We start from the raw sequence: 14,672 nt of genomic DNA on the forward strand, positions 1-14,672 counted from the left end.
AGCTCCTAGACGCTCTTGAGGCCGGCCCTAACATGATAATTGAGAAGGGTAGGGTATTCAAGGACCTCCCTACGTTGAAGAGGTGGTTGCAGGCATTTGCAGTGATATGAAAGAGACCTTACAAGGTATTGCATTCATATGTGGAGCGCCATTACACAGTCGTGTGTGACAAGGAATGCTGCCCATGGAGGGTTTGTGCAAGGAAGCAAAAGGTCACCGAAAAGTGGAAGATCACAAAAGTTGTTGGGCCACACAATTGTGCTGACCATGTGATGACACTGAAGCATCGACAGTTGACATCTACCCTCATTGCCAAGCGGTTGATGGGAATATTGTAGGGAGAACCCAACATGAAGGTTAGGACAATTATTAGGACCGTTGAGGTGTTGTATGGAGGTTATGTGATAACTTATGGTAAAGCTTGGAGGGCTAAGCAGTGAGTGTGGAATATGATATATGGGGACTAGGAGGATGGGTATGAGCAGCTACCTATACTTTTCAATGCAATCAAAGCGGTGAATCCAGGCATGCATTATGAGTACATCCCAAAACCAAATGCATGGAAGGATGTGAGGCAGATATTCTTCCGTGCTTTCTGGTGCTTCCCTCAGTGTGTCGAGGCCTTTAGGCACTGTCGTGCTGTCTTCTCTATTGATGGTACATTCTTGATTAGCAAATACAAGGGCACACTTCTTATAGCCATATCCTGTGATGCGAACAACAAGTTGGTTCCTTTGGCATTTGCTTTGGTTGAGAAGGAGAATAATGATGGTTGGGGATGGTTCTTGAGGCTAGTCTAGATACATGTGGTTGGGCCTGGCAGGGAGGTTGGCGTCATATCTGATAGGCACTAGGGCATACTTAATATCGTGCGAGAGCAGATAGAGGGGTATGCACCTTTGCACCATCGTTGGTGTACTTGGCACCTTGCCGAGAATCTACTCCGGAAGGATGGTGTGAAGGATAACTTTCATCTGTTCTAGGAGGCTGCTCGACAGCTTGAGGACAAGTACTTTTAGAAAAGTTGGAGCAGGTCAGAACTGCATCAAATACAGAAGGTAGACAATGGCTTAGAGGTTTGATGAAGGATTTGGAGAAATAGACAAGAGCTCACGACGCCGGTGGGTGGAGGTACGAGTTTCAGTGCAGCAACATGACAGAGTCATTCAATAAGTTGCTATTGGGGATACGTGGTATGCCCATGAATGCAATCGTTCAATTCATCTTCTACAAGCTTGTTGCCTGGTTCAACAATAGACACACCCATGCATTGAAGTTGCGGAGTGATGGAGAGATATGGGCTCTGAAACTAAAGGCACACCTAGAGAAGGCAAATGAACGGGCTATCACACATGAGGTTACATATTTTGACCATGCCATAGGGACTTATAAGGTCGAGCATAGGGGCGGTACAACGTCCGACGGCAAGGTCTGAGAGTCGAGGATGCATGTGGTAATCCTCTAAGATTTCACATGCACTTGTGGTAAACCAAGGCAGTACCACTTTCTATGTTCTCATTTGGTGGCAGTAGTTAGGCATCGCAATTTTAATATCGATAGCAGGATACCTCACGAGTTCAGTGTTGACACGCTTGTGCACACATGGAGCCCCCGCTTCGTTCCTTTCTGGGACCCTAGAGAGTGGCCTCCATATGATGGGCCTAAGTACATTGCGGATCTAGCTTATCATTGGAACAAGCGTGGATCAAAGAAGAGGACGAGGCATAGGATGGTTATGGATCAGATACTAGGAAGAAAGAGGCATGGGAGAGGAACCCCATTTCTTACTGACCCCAAGCAGTACGAGTGTGGCAAGTGCAGTGGATTGGGCCACAATTCACGCACTTGCCATTGATAGATTAGTGAGGTGCAACTATTGGTTGTTTTCATTATTTCATATTTGTCGTATTCATTCAATTAATTATGCATGTCTCAATTTATGCTTGTAATTGTATCAATTACTTGTACATTTATAAGTTTATGTTTCATTGTATATTGAATTTCTATTTCATTGACTTTTTTGTAGGATGGCGCAATTCCACCTGCTCGACCCAGCGTACGAGGAGACCCACCGAGGACGTCTCATAGCGGAGGGGTAGGTAATAATCTATATGTCTTGTTCAAATTTTTATGAGCGTACATTTGTTCGTGAAGTAAAGGGAGACTATGTTTTATTCCATGCAGGACCTTCCGCTCCTTCGTCCTAGAACCCACAATGGGTTCTTGGACATGCAGTACGACAACAGGTATACTCCTTTCCTGCAAAGAGCTGGCCTAGATGACATCTCTTTTCAGGTTCATCGTGGGTTGCCCAAGTTCAACTCAGTGGCCATAACTGCATTGGTTGATAGGTATTATCTTCAATCATTGCCTCCATTCATGGCCATTTGTTCATGCGCTTGCCTTTTTGACATGTAATATTGCTTTGTCTAAAATGTAGGTGGTGGCCGAAGACTCATAATTTTCACTTGCCTTTCAGAGAGATGACAGTCACGCTCCAGGACTGTCAGAAGATGCTAGGTCTGAGGATTCACGGCAATGCAGTGACTGGGAAGTATAGGTCAGAAGGTTGGAGAGCACGAGTATAGGCCTTCCTTGGGCGTGAGGTTGATGAGCAAGGGGCTCGCACTTCTAGAGTTCTAATCTCCTGGCTCCGGCAAGAGTTCGTATAGTGCCCCGAGGAGGCACATGAGGAGATAGTTGGGTACTACTGCAGGGTGTGGATCCTATAGCTATTTGCCTACGTTCTCTTCCCCGATGCCACAGGTGACACTGCGTCGTGGATGTGGGTCCACTACCTCACTGACTGGGACCAGGCGGGTCAGTACAGCTGGGGCTCTACAGTGTTGGGTTTTCTTTATCGACAGCTTTGTGAGGCGTGTTGTCGGACTTCGTCCTCAGCGTCACTTGGTGGATGCGTGTACCTACTCTAATTGTGGATATGGGCTCGTCTACCAGTTGGTCGTCCTGAGGTTCTGGCTCATCATGAGTGGTTCCTAGGTTAGCCTCCACGTCGGCAGCCGACGTGGGCGTACCTTTGGGACTAGGTTATGGTTTCACACGCGAGGTTAGAGCGGACATACATTGAGTTCACGAATGAGCTAGACACGCTCACGACATCTAGTGTAAGTAAATTTTATTTCCTATGCTGGTTTGAAATGGTTTAGTATAGCATCTAACATCTTGTTTGGACATGTTGCAGGTGTCGTGGGAGCCGTACGATGGAGAGGGGGCACTTCCTTTTCAGTTGAGCAACATGTGTGGGTGCGATGACAACTTCTACAGAATGAGGTGCCCTCTAATCTGTTTCTATGTGTTCTCTTCCCCGACGTTCCTTCCATAGACAGAGGAGGCTTAGGTTCATCTAGCCAAGCACCTACAGGGTCCATAGGCATTGCGTACGAGGACAACGACGAGGTGGAGCAGAGGCACGAGGAGCTTGGCCCGTCTTAGCTCTAGGATGCTCCCTCGACTCAGCCTACACAGCCTTCAGGCACTAGGCGACGCCGTCCACCTGACCCTTACACTCCAGGCACCGACGCTCTTGGTCACAAGGGTAAGGGTAAGAGTAGGAGGCAGTGAGTGTTTGTGGTAGATGTTATTATGTAGTATTATGGACTTTCATTATGAACTATTGTGGACTGTATGGACTATTATTATCTAATATGAACTACTATAGACTATAATTATAGACTGTGTGGACAATTAATATGCTCATGTATTTGGTTTTAGATGAATGTGGCATATATTTGTATGTTTGTACATGTTGTATTGAGGTTAAATATTCATCTCATATTTATGTATGGATGGCATCAAAAATAGGGGAAATTATGGTGAAAATTTCTGCCTAAAGTACGTATTAATCAGCGACATCAGTTTTTCTAGTTCAAAATAGTGATTGAAGTCTGAAATCGAATAGGCTTTTAAGTCACAGAATATAGGGGAAATAGCCTTTACAGTGATTTATCATATCACCGTCGAATAGACTTTTCAGTGTCCTTTGAAATAGTGATTGAAGTCTGAAATTAAATAGGCTTTTCAGTCATGGAATCTAGGCTCTCCAGTGTCCTATGATGTAGTCTTTTCAGTGATTTTGAGTAGACTTTCCAGGAGCATTTACAACACAATACAATGGCTAGCAAACCTGCCTCCGCCTATATATATGCGTTCTAGGATGCAATGCTAACCAAAAGGAAAACTAAACTAGTATTAGGTTTCGTTGGAGTAGGAATGTTTGTACGGTCATCTAGAGAAAAGGGTTTCAGGAGTGGGAGAGGAAAGGGGGGATGAAGGGAACTCCCATTGTGTGGGAGGGTCTCTTGGGCCTGATTTCTTTGAGGAACCAGTGTATCAGTTTTCCCCCGAGAGCAAGAGTGATTTCACTAAAAGTGCCCTCTAAGAGGATATGATAACAGGATGGAAGATTGGCCAAAATGCATGCATGGTGAGGACTGCTTAGTGTAGATGTTCACCGAGGGGATCCACGGAGGTCGTCGCTTCTTCAAATGCCTGCGATCATGGGTAATTGCTATTATATTTTGTTTGTTAAATATGTTTCTCGAATACCCTTATAACTCACATGACATACTTATTGTAGTCTTCCGAGTCCGAAGAAAACTATGGGTTCACTAGGTGGGTCGATCCTCGACCAATTTATCCGCATCAGTAGTACATCTACTACCTGCAGGACCCAATCTTCGATCTACAAAGAGAAGTTAGCAGTAGGTACAAGGAAGGCGAAGACGACGACAACAACAATGGTGCAAGTTCATAGAAGACACTCTGCAATGATCCATATTGCACCTACCCTAATCATAAGAACAAGGGGCCTCCGCCATCACCACAGCCACCACCACCACCAACAATGAGAGGCTACTGTGGAGAAAGTGCAACATAATTTGCTATGTAGCCACACTACTAGGATAACCCTATCTTATTCACATGGCACATCCATGTGTTTGTTGTTTGTTTTAATTACCTAAGGCATGTTAGGTTTAGTCGAAGGAACTATGTATCCTTATTTGGTACATGTTCTCACATACTATTTCTTGTGCTTCTTGTTTGCTTCAATTACCTAAGGCATGTTAGGTTTAGTTCAAGACCTTTGTACCCTAGTTCGGTATATGTTCTCACATGCCATTTCATGTGTTTTGTGTGTTGAATTATATAATGTCCTACTTCGTTAGATTTTGTTTGCAGCACGTTATCACATTTTACTACGTCCGTAATATTAAACTGAATATTATGACAACAAATAATGAAAACAACTACATAATGAAAAGTCCAATACTATGACATATTAAACAACACAATAATACTAGAAATACGTGCCGATAAACTAAATAACGTAGTATATGACCTAAGCATGCCCATACTTAAAGTGCATTACACGACAACACAATGAAAAGTCCAACCGTAGACAATATTGTTCATGAATAAACCATAGAACTAGCAAGTAATGGAGACTACTGAGTGCAACGAGGCCACTTTCCCTTCCTCAGGGCATCGGGATTCTCCTCCATCGCTGCTTTCATTCGACGTGCATGCTCAAGCTTCTTCTCTCTCTCCTTCCTATACGCAACAACACGCCTCCTTTCCTCCTATTCCTTGCGCTCTTTTTTCAGCCTCCCGTCCGTGTCTCTTCTCTATCATCTCCTTCCTCTGCCTCCCACCGTAATAGTTTTTGCTTCCATTCCTTGTCTTTAGGCTTGATCTTAGTGTCGATCCACTGCTCAAAATCATAGAGCTGTGGAGAGGTCTGCAAAAAATGCAATCGTTACAAAACAAAAAAATCATGCATGATGTCATATGACACAAACATTAATTCCTCACTATCTTGTTAATGCGGCGCTGACGAAGTGTAGGCTCAAACGCAAAATTAGAACACATCCAATACCTCTGCCTATATGTGTCCTCTTCATCGGACTTGGCTACCTTGCAAGGATCGCCGTAAAGCACATGAGCACTGGAACACCACTAGGCAGAGGCAATGGGTCGAAGGCATTTCTGGTCATCCGACCATAACTACAATTTAGTTATTTTTATTCTAAGAACCGAAAGTAATTAACATTAAACCCTACACCTAGGGTTTCCCATTTGATCCACAACAATGCGCGGAGGTTACCTTGGTTTGGTAGCTTTTTCACGCCTTGACATCCTATGGTTGTATAATATAAATATTAAAATTATATGAAACCCTAAGTAATGACGATTCTTAAGTTGAAAAATCCGACTAATATATAACGAATTGATTTAAAAAAAACTAGGAAGGAGCGAGGATACCTTGCTCTTGAAGATCTATGGATCAAATCAAAGTTTCTAAGGTCCAATATGCCTATTCGTGAGGTAGGGCGAAGTGGGTAGAGAAAAATTCCGAGAGGGAGGAGAAAGAAGAGGAAGAAGGCTCGGGTAGGAAGGTTGGGCGCTGGGTTAAAATACAAGCTCGGCACCGTGGATCTCGACGCCAAGCTCAGTGGCAAGATCCACGGCGCTGAGCTGGCTGCCATGTCAGCGTTCACGCCGCCAATGTGGCCCTGACCTAGGCGCTAGAATCTATGACGCCGAGACGTGTAAGCTCGGCGCCACCAACGATGGCGTCAAGCTAATGGTTCAAATTTTGAAATCATACCTCCAGCGACATATTTGTGATTTTTTTAAAAAAAAAGACTAAAAAAAAAAATTCGGTCAATCAACGCGTGCTTTGCCTTGCCTGACCCGGCAGGCCGCTGTGCGTTCATGCATCTTTGCGGGCTGGCGGTTCCTCGCATGACGAACGGCCGCCCGGGTAACCACGTCCTCTGCCGCTATCTCGTTCGCTCCACTTTACATGTCTTGACGAGTCGTTGTCAACTGCAGAGCAAGCCTTGACGAGCCAGCTCGGCCTGACTCTATGGTCTAAGGGTACACGAGAGCGTACCCGATGGGTAGGGATGAAAACGGTACGGATATTTTCCGACCGTATTCGAAACCGAATCCGTTTAGAGGGGTTGAGATATGTCCGTATCCGAGTCCGGATATCCAACATCCGATACCGTATCCGTATCCGAATACTCAAATCATATATTTATGATGTCGATATCTAATCGTATCCTATCCGACATAGTTGACACTATCCGTATTCGAATCCGAATCCAAACAGAAATATAAAAACAAATGTAATATCCGTCCGTATCCGATCCGTTTTCATCCCTACTTCTAAGCATATGCATGCAGGTCTCCTTGTTCGGTTCGGTTAGGGGTAATCAATCATGATCCGGTGATTAATTCAGACGGCACGTCAAAAGCAAGCAAGGCCCTACTACTGGCCACTACTACAGCCCCAGTCGCATCTGACGCACGCCACTGCCCACTTGGAATTCGAAGTAGAACGAGTCCAAAACCAACCAAGTACATTACAGGGAAATGTCTTCGTCCATGCCAAAGTTATTGCAGTCTGTGTTCATCCAATCCGATCGAGTGCTGATGGCGCTTCTTGGTGGCCCACTGCCTTAACGAACTTGAATCATTCAGCAGGAAAGTAAAATTTGCAATCATCCAGATCGACAAACACTTCATCTCGATCTCTTCGGATGCGGCTAGCTGCTCCCTCTAGGTTATTGCTACTAGCTGCTATTGTCAGTGATTGCAATTGCATTATTGCCAGGATGGGGACGCCCTCTGAAAACCGGGTCTTTCGGAGCTTCTGTGAATCAGCAGCATCCTTGGTAGGAAAGTGTCAACCTGAATTTGAGGGCACATGCATGGAGTATTTTTTTTGGGCATTCCTGAATACTTTTAGCAGCTGGCATATCCAGTGAGAATCAGCTGTTGCTTGAGAGAGCATCATATCATTCTAGCAAGATGAACGTGAACAATTATATATATATATATATAATAGTAAAAGGAAGATCATTGAGACTTAGTGGGAGAAGAACTGAACAGACGTGCCCCCGATCGAGCTCTTCATAAGTAAATCCGATCCCAGAACCCGGGTGATTAAATGGAGCATATTGAACAATCATATATAGCTACTACTATGGACTATATCTAAAAAAATGCACTAAGCAGCACGCTAAGCTGTCGATGCTTAACGAAGCAATGGTGCTTCAATCTCAACATCTTTATTCTTTATATTATTAAACTCAGCAACGAGACTACCACTCAACACTACATCTCACAACTTGGAGCATTGGGACGTCGTCTTTCTTGAACCACTTTTCAAATTTGCTTACATATGAATCATATGACAAGCTTTACGTACTATATCCATTATTAATAATGGTCTACATAAGCAAATAATGGTACTATATCCATTAATTAATGCAAATACTGGGCTACCACTCAACACTTGTTTATGATACTCTATCCACTAATTAATGCAAGTTCTATATCCATATTGATAATGGGCTACATAAGCAAATAAATAATGATAGGCTGTCCGATTTCTATTTTCAAAAAACTATCTGCGATCTCCTTCTTAGGGGCACTCATAATGTAGAAACCATGGTACGGAGTAGTTTCTATAGACATTAATTGCACTGTCACGTGAGTAAGTAATTTGCTGATGTGATGTGGTAGCCTTTTATTAAAGTGAGAGAAGAAACCGTTTCTTAAGAGAAAACGGTGTCTACGAACGAGTCAAGGCGCTCAACATCCCGTGTGACCACGTCGTGGGCCTGCGTGGCTGCTCGCGGGCCGCTGCCAAGCACGGCCGCTGGCCACAGGAAGCTCAGGCCCACCGGCCACATGACCAGGTCGTTATTATAGAAACTACTGATATTTTCTTGGTACATTATTATAGAAACTACTGATATTTTCTGCGTTGTAGTGCCTTTAGCAACACATGAATATATAATCACATGAACTAAAATAATTAACATAATAAACTGTTAATACAGACATACGTGCATGAACTAATGTACACACACTACAATTTCGTGGTGGTAAACAAAAGATTAATTTGGTAGTATAATAACTAGTTAGTTGACGATGTAGCACTTCTTTCTGATCTCCCCCTGAGCACCGGTGAGCACGCCAACATTTCCCATCTTGATTATGGACTCGCCGAAGTCCTGGAAGAACACGTTGTCAAACTTGCCGGTGGCGATGCGCTGGACGTACTCCCTAGTGGTGGCGTCTGCAAGGAGGGAGGCGTCGGACTGGAAGAGCCCCCTCCTCTTGGCGACGTGGCGGTAGTAGCTGGTATCGAAGGTCTTGTAGCTGCCGGGGTCCATCTCGGAAAGCGTGGCCATGTCGTCGACGCTCTTGCAGCGCGTCCTCAGCCTTTCGGCGTACTCGCTGTCGAGGGATGGGTCTGCGCTGTAGGCGCTGCTGAAGTTGTAGAGCCGGCCGGCGTAAGACCCACAGTGCGCCGTGCCGAGGGTGTGGCCGCCGGAGAGGACGGCGAGGTCCTTGACGTCGAGGCCAATGGCCGCGAAGATCTTGGTGAGCAGCGGGACGTCCCCAAATTCAGGAGGCAAGTGGTCGTCCGCTTCCGTGGCGCTCGACACCCTGCCGTCTCGCCTGCCGAGGGCAACCGGCCAGGAAGGGCCCTTGGCGAGCACGACGGCGTCGCGGGCCATGAGGGCGAGGACGTCCGCGCAGGAGACCGTGTTGGGGCAGGCGGCTTCGAGCTTGGCCTTCACCCTCTCCACGGAACCGAAGCCCCGGAGGCTCTGGTTCGGCTTGGCGTCCTTCTCGGCCGTGTTGCCCCCGGTGGAGTCGAGCAGGACTGAGGCGTCGCAACCCTGGAAATTTATGTTTCTGTAAGTACTGCTACATATACAATGATCAACTGAAACCTCTCTACTGCGACGGCACACCTACCCTGACAAAGCAGTCGTGGAAATGGAGCCTGAGAAGTGGACCGGCGAGGCTGGGCGCAGCGGCGAGGATCTTCTCCGTCTCGTTGCGGACGATGGCCTCTACGCTCGGGCATGTCTTGCTGTAGTAGCCGACCTCCAGCTGAGCCGCCGCGGGCGAGCTGCCAAAAGCGAGAAGAAGCAGGGCCATGGGGAGCAGCAGCGGTACTAGACAAGACTTGAATGCCATGCTGATGGATCGGTGTTAAAACAATGGCAGGCTCAGGGCTAATTATGCGATGTGGGTAGAGCAAGAATGTTCTTGTCATGTAATATCGGAACAAACTCCCTGTATTTATAGACGCACTGGGCTGCTATGACGATAGGGGCGATCGACGTTGTGTGCTGTTGCGTACGTTGTTGCTCACTTTGCTGTAACAGCCCGGTCTCGCGTAGGCGTCCCATGTGCTAACTTCAATCCCTTCTCATTGTAATCTCCTCGAAGAGCATAATGAATTTAGGCATTGACGTACGTACGCGTTCATTTTTCTTCTTATTAAGGCAGCGGAGCTCGGCCGCTCCTCAGGCCATCCACGATACTAGAAAAAAAATTCACCGTTCGATTCTGTTTTTACGATCTGAGTTCACCCTCACCGTCTTCTACTGAGGATGGCCCACGTGTCACCGTACAGCTGGTGGGGAGAAAAATATCTCCCTCGTCCCCTCGACCTCAGCCCGAGATGCTGCCTCCGGGCTTTTCCCTCACATCGCTCTCTCCCGTGGCGTCCGCCGCACCACCCTCTGCCGTCGCCTCCGCCACGCGCCGACGTCGACACCGCCTCCGCCTCTCCTCCCCACGGAGCGGCACCTTGGCCTGGGCGGCCGGCCTCCGGCGCCGCCGCCACACCGACCTAGGGTTTCGGCGCGGAACCGGCCTTGGCTCGGGCTCAGAGGCGCACTGGCGTGGGTGGTCTGCTCGAGGAGGTGGAGTGCCGCGAACACGCCAAAGAGGTGAGTTCATCTGTAGATCGATCTCGTCTCCCCGTCCCACTGCTACCGGCTCCAAATCTAGGCACGTCTCTACCTCTCGTCTTCCTGCTCCTCAATCCTCTTCTTGATCCAGGCGTGGAGGACCGGAGGTCGATTCCGGCGAGTGGAGGATCAGCTCGGTGATGGAGGTGCCGATTAGGGTGGCCATCAGTGCGATGCGTCCCACTTAATCGAGGTATTCCTTGATTTCTATACAACTCTTCTTATAGAATAAGTATGTGTTATTATGTTTTCAAATAATGAGTTATGTGTCATGTTTCATTCTTTATTCCAAATCTTGTAGACTATTTCCTAAGAATGATCCCATCAGAGAAAAAGGCAGATGAACACGCAGAGCAATAATCTGACAATGGCTGCGAAGCGCTTGACTACATCACCAGGTAGTGGATACTAATAGAATAATGCAATAATTATTTTCCCATCATTGTTTTCATTTGATTAGTGACTTAGTCTATTGAGGATGCATGTACTAAAACCGTCTACAGATTTTGCAGGCTCTTAGAGGAGATTGAAATTTCAAAGATAAAGTACGTAATGACGAGCACAGAAATTGATGCTCCTATTATAGCCTCGATAGATTTCAGGTTTTTTACATGTACACCTTTCCGTTGTTTGCATCTTTGGTACATAGTTCTAATTGTAGAATTGGTTCTCTTGCCATTTCCTGAATAGGTTTCAGGTTTTTACATGCTCTCCATTTTTTGGTTCAGCAATATATATTTGACCGTGACTTATGGACACAAGAGAAAGATATGTCATTTTGGGACTGCCAAAGTGTTCGGTGAGTAAATTCTTTCAGCTACGGATTATCAGAGTGGTCCTAACTTCCTATTTAAATTTCAGCTTCATCTTATAAATTTTACAGGTTTATATGAGTGGTTCATCACACATATTCAGGTATCTCCTGAGTGGATTCTATATTTTATACACATTCAAGCTTCTTCAAAGGAAAGGTGTGTTTTCATAGTGCTATAGTAACCTCCCTATTATTACGTTATCCAGGGCTTTATATTTACCACATAGATTATGCAGGGTGATGCAATTAACCTTTTCCCGCTCAGTCATGCCAGAAAATATAACATTCAATACTAGAATTGGTGTCCATTTTTCAGCCTTTGCCTTCTTGAGTCGTAGAGTCAGGATGATGATAAGGATATTGAAAATTGCCTGCTGCAGTCTAGCTAGGCTGTGTAGCAACATGGAAAAACTTAATTAGTTAGCCTTAAAATTACTTAGCTAGATGCTGCGCATGCATACACATGTAGAAGGAACTTGGTGGGCCCATTTTACAATATGTACAAATGACCCTAGCTTATCCAAAAATATAAACTGCTAAACGTAACAAATTCTATTATCAATGTTTATCCATGGTTCCTTTGATACATGTCACATGCATGGCCTCCCTACCGTATGATATTAATTTTTTCCTAAGTGTAGTCATGGTTCCAAGTTGCATCATTTTTCTTCCTTCAAGAATTCTAGCTATAGCGCCTGCTCCCAGCCTCCTTAATGGTAAATAATTATTGGAATGCGTGGCGACCATCACAATTCTTCTGAAATATTAGAGGCAGCTCCACTATTAAAGTTTCGTATGTTATTGTTCCTAAACATCGTCTTTTCTATCAAAATTATTAAATCCTAATGACTTATCGTTATATGCAGCCCTAAAATCTGTAGCCAATTTCATTTTAAAATAGCTTTTGTGGGGGGTTATTAAAGCTGTATTTTTTTTACACGTTGGAGTCTGCTGCAGCTTTGTTAACTCTACTTGCTGTCAAAGCACTAATCAGCGTGCTACGTTTCATAATAGTTCAGTTAACAGCCAGGATTTCATGTTTCTGCTGTTGTTTAGGTCAGCAGCTCGTGCTTTCACCCTCCTTCATATTTTTCTGGTCTTTATTGCAGCCTCAGTAAATAACTGTAAAATTAGTTTCCGAATTTGCGGTACTTACTTATTCAGATAAATATGACAACTCCATTCTATTGTTTCGTTTATTGCTACTTAGTTCACTTCTGTGTGCCTATGCATGGCACAGTTAGAAAAACAACCACATGCTTACCCTTAATTTGTGCTACCAGAATATTGTTTTGTCCTATTTAATGTACTCTTTGATTGGAAGTTATTATTATATGAACAGAAATTGTTCAAACAAATGGTGAGACCAAATCTGAACGGTGGGAAGTTATTTTAAATTTGCCATGTACATTCATTCTAAATTTCCTTCTTTTTCTCTCCATGGTACAGTCAATAGGTCTGGATCATAAAGTTTTCTCAAGTTTGGACATCTTTTCCTGCTTTATATGCTGCAGAGATAGATGAGTATCTCAATGATGGACAAATGATGGGAGGAAAGACAGCAAGCTAGGACAATAGATGTAGAGTTTTTGTTGAACCCAACCACTTTGATTGCACAGTTCTTATTCGAAACATGATAACCTGGTGCGTCTGGAGTTAATTTTTCCTCCATTTTGGTGTGCTATGCGTTAGCAAATACCTTGATTGCTCAGACATAAATGGTGTGGTCTATTGGGTTGCGATTGGTGTTGTGCTTTTGTAATATATGCCAATGCCTTTGTCATGCTAATTTTGTAGATATCAAGTAATAGGATGCATGAAGATCGGTGTCGGGGACCAATACTAGGGTACTCGAAGAGGAGGAGCTAATGGTCATCAGCGTTGATTCATCCGACAGTTAAAAGTGCGACTACAGCTCCAACCGACCCCTAGGTGCGCGGGATCCGCTTCGCCCGACCTCTGAGGGAGGGCTCCGCCTCGCCCGACCCCAAGGTCGTGCATTCCGCCTTGCCCGACCTCTGGGAGAGGGCTCCGCCTCGCCCGACCCTGAGATCGTGGGCTCCGCCTCATCCGACACCGAGGTCGTGGGCTCCAACTCGCCCGACCTCTGGGGGCGGGCTCCGCCTCGTCCAACCCCAAGGCCGTGGGCTCTGCCTCGCCTGACCTCTGTGGGCGGGCTCCACCTCCCCTGACCCTAAGGCCACAGCCTCCGCCTCGCCCGACCTCTGGGGGCAGACTCCGCCTCGCGCGACACCCTCGACGCCCGCAGACGTACCCACGGCGATGCGAGGGAGGGGGCTGACCACGGCTACCACCATCGTCGTGGCGAACACTACGATAGCGGCAAGGACCAAAGCCCGAGCCCTGGCCTTCCAAGACCTCAGGCCTTCGGCCGGCACATCCTCAACGTCGCCTTTCCACCATGGTACCGATCGCCGACCAACATCCCAAAGTACTCTAGGGAAACAAACCCTGAACTATGGCTTGAAGATTATCGACTTGCTTGCCGAACCGGTGGAGTGGATAATGACGATTTCATTATCCGCAACCTTCCATTGTTCCTGGCCGATTCAGCGCGAACATGGTTGGAACACTTTTCGCCTAACAGAATTCAGAGTTGGGTGGACCTAAAGGAGATCTTCGTGGGGAACTTTCGGGGCATGTACGCGCATCCTGGGAACCCCTAGGATCTTAAAAACTATCGACAGAAGTCTAGGGAAACCCTTTGTGGGTACATCCAATGCTTCTCCCAGCAGTGCAAAGAGCTGCCCAACGTCACCGACGCCGAAGTCATAGGGGCCTTCCTGTCTAGGACCACCTGTGAGTCCCTAGTTCACAAGTTGGGACATAAGGGCCCACGAACCACCAAGGAGCTCCTCGACATCACCACTAGCACGCCTCGGGTGAGGAGACGGTTGGAGCGATCTTCGACTACCTCAAGGGCAAGGTGAAGCGGGACAAGGACACCAGTGAAGGCGCCTCCAATCGTCCTAGCAAGAGGAAGAATAAGCAGTGGCGCAAGGGCTCACTCATGGCCACCACCGACC

The 14,672-nt window shown here is 46.2% G+C and overlaps 1 protein-coding gene and 2 long non-coding RNA genes across 3 annotated transcripts; 2 read left to right on the top strand and 1 right to left on the bottom strand.

Annotated features, from left to right (window-relative positions):
• Positions 1–8,828: 8,828 nt before the first annotated feature.
• Positions 8,829–10,114, bottom strand: LOC136521174 (peroxidase 1-like). The gene is made up of 2 exons (XM_066514876.1): positions 9,805–10,114; positions 8,829–9,725 (listed from the first exon to the last, which is right to left on the bottom strand). The coding sequence occupies exons 1-2, from the start codon at positions 10,027–10,029 to the stop codon at positions 8,958–8,960; spliced, it is 993 nt and encodes a 330-aa protein (XP_066370973.1). The 5' UTR covers positions 10,030–10,114; the 3' UTR covers positions 8,829–8,957.
• A 799-nt stretch (positions 10,115–10,913) lies between these two features.
• On the top strand, positions 10,914–11,413 carry LOC136521390 (uncharacterized). The gene is made up of 3 exons (XR_010775538.1): positions 10,914–11,004; positions 11,113–11,209; positions 11,315–11,413. It is a non-coding gene; the product is annotated as an uncharacterized lncRNA (long non-coding RNA).
• An 86-nt stretch (positions 11,414–11,499) lies between these two features.
• Positions 11,500–13,182, top strand: LOC136522007 (uncharacterized). Its single transcript, XR_010775758.1, has 3 exons — positions 11,500–11,610; positions 11,695–11,782; positions 13,075–13,182. It is a non-coding gene; the product is annotated as an uncharacterized lncRNA (long non-coding RNA).
• The last annotated feature ends 1,490 nt before the right edge of the window (positions 13,183–14,672 follow it).

Source organism: Miscanthus floridulus, chromosome 18, assembly GCF_019320115.1.
Source record: "Miscanthus floridulus cultivar M001 chromosome 18, ASM1932011v1, whole genome shotgun sequence".
NCBI lineage: Eukaryota > Viridiplantae > Streptophyta > Magnoliopsida > Poales > Poaceae > Miscanthus > Miscanthus floridulus.

Coding starts and splice junctions, on each gene's coding strand:
- LOC136521174 (XM_066514876.1), bottom strand. CDS start 10,029: ATGGCATTCAAGTCTTGTCTAGTACCGCTGCTGCTCCCCATGGCCCTG. Junction 9,726..9,804: donor TCCACGACTGCTTTGTCAGG/GTAGGTGTGCCG, acceptor ATAAATTTCCAG/GGTTGCGACGCCTCAGTCCT.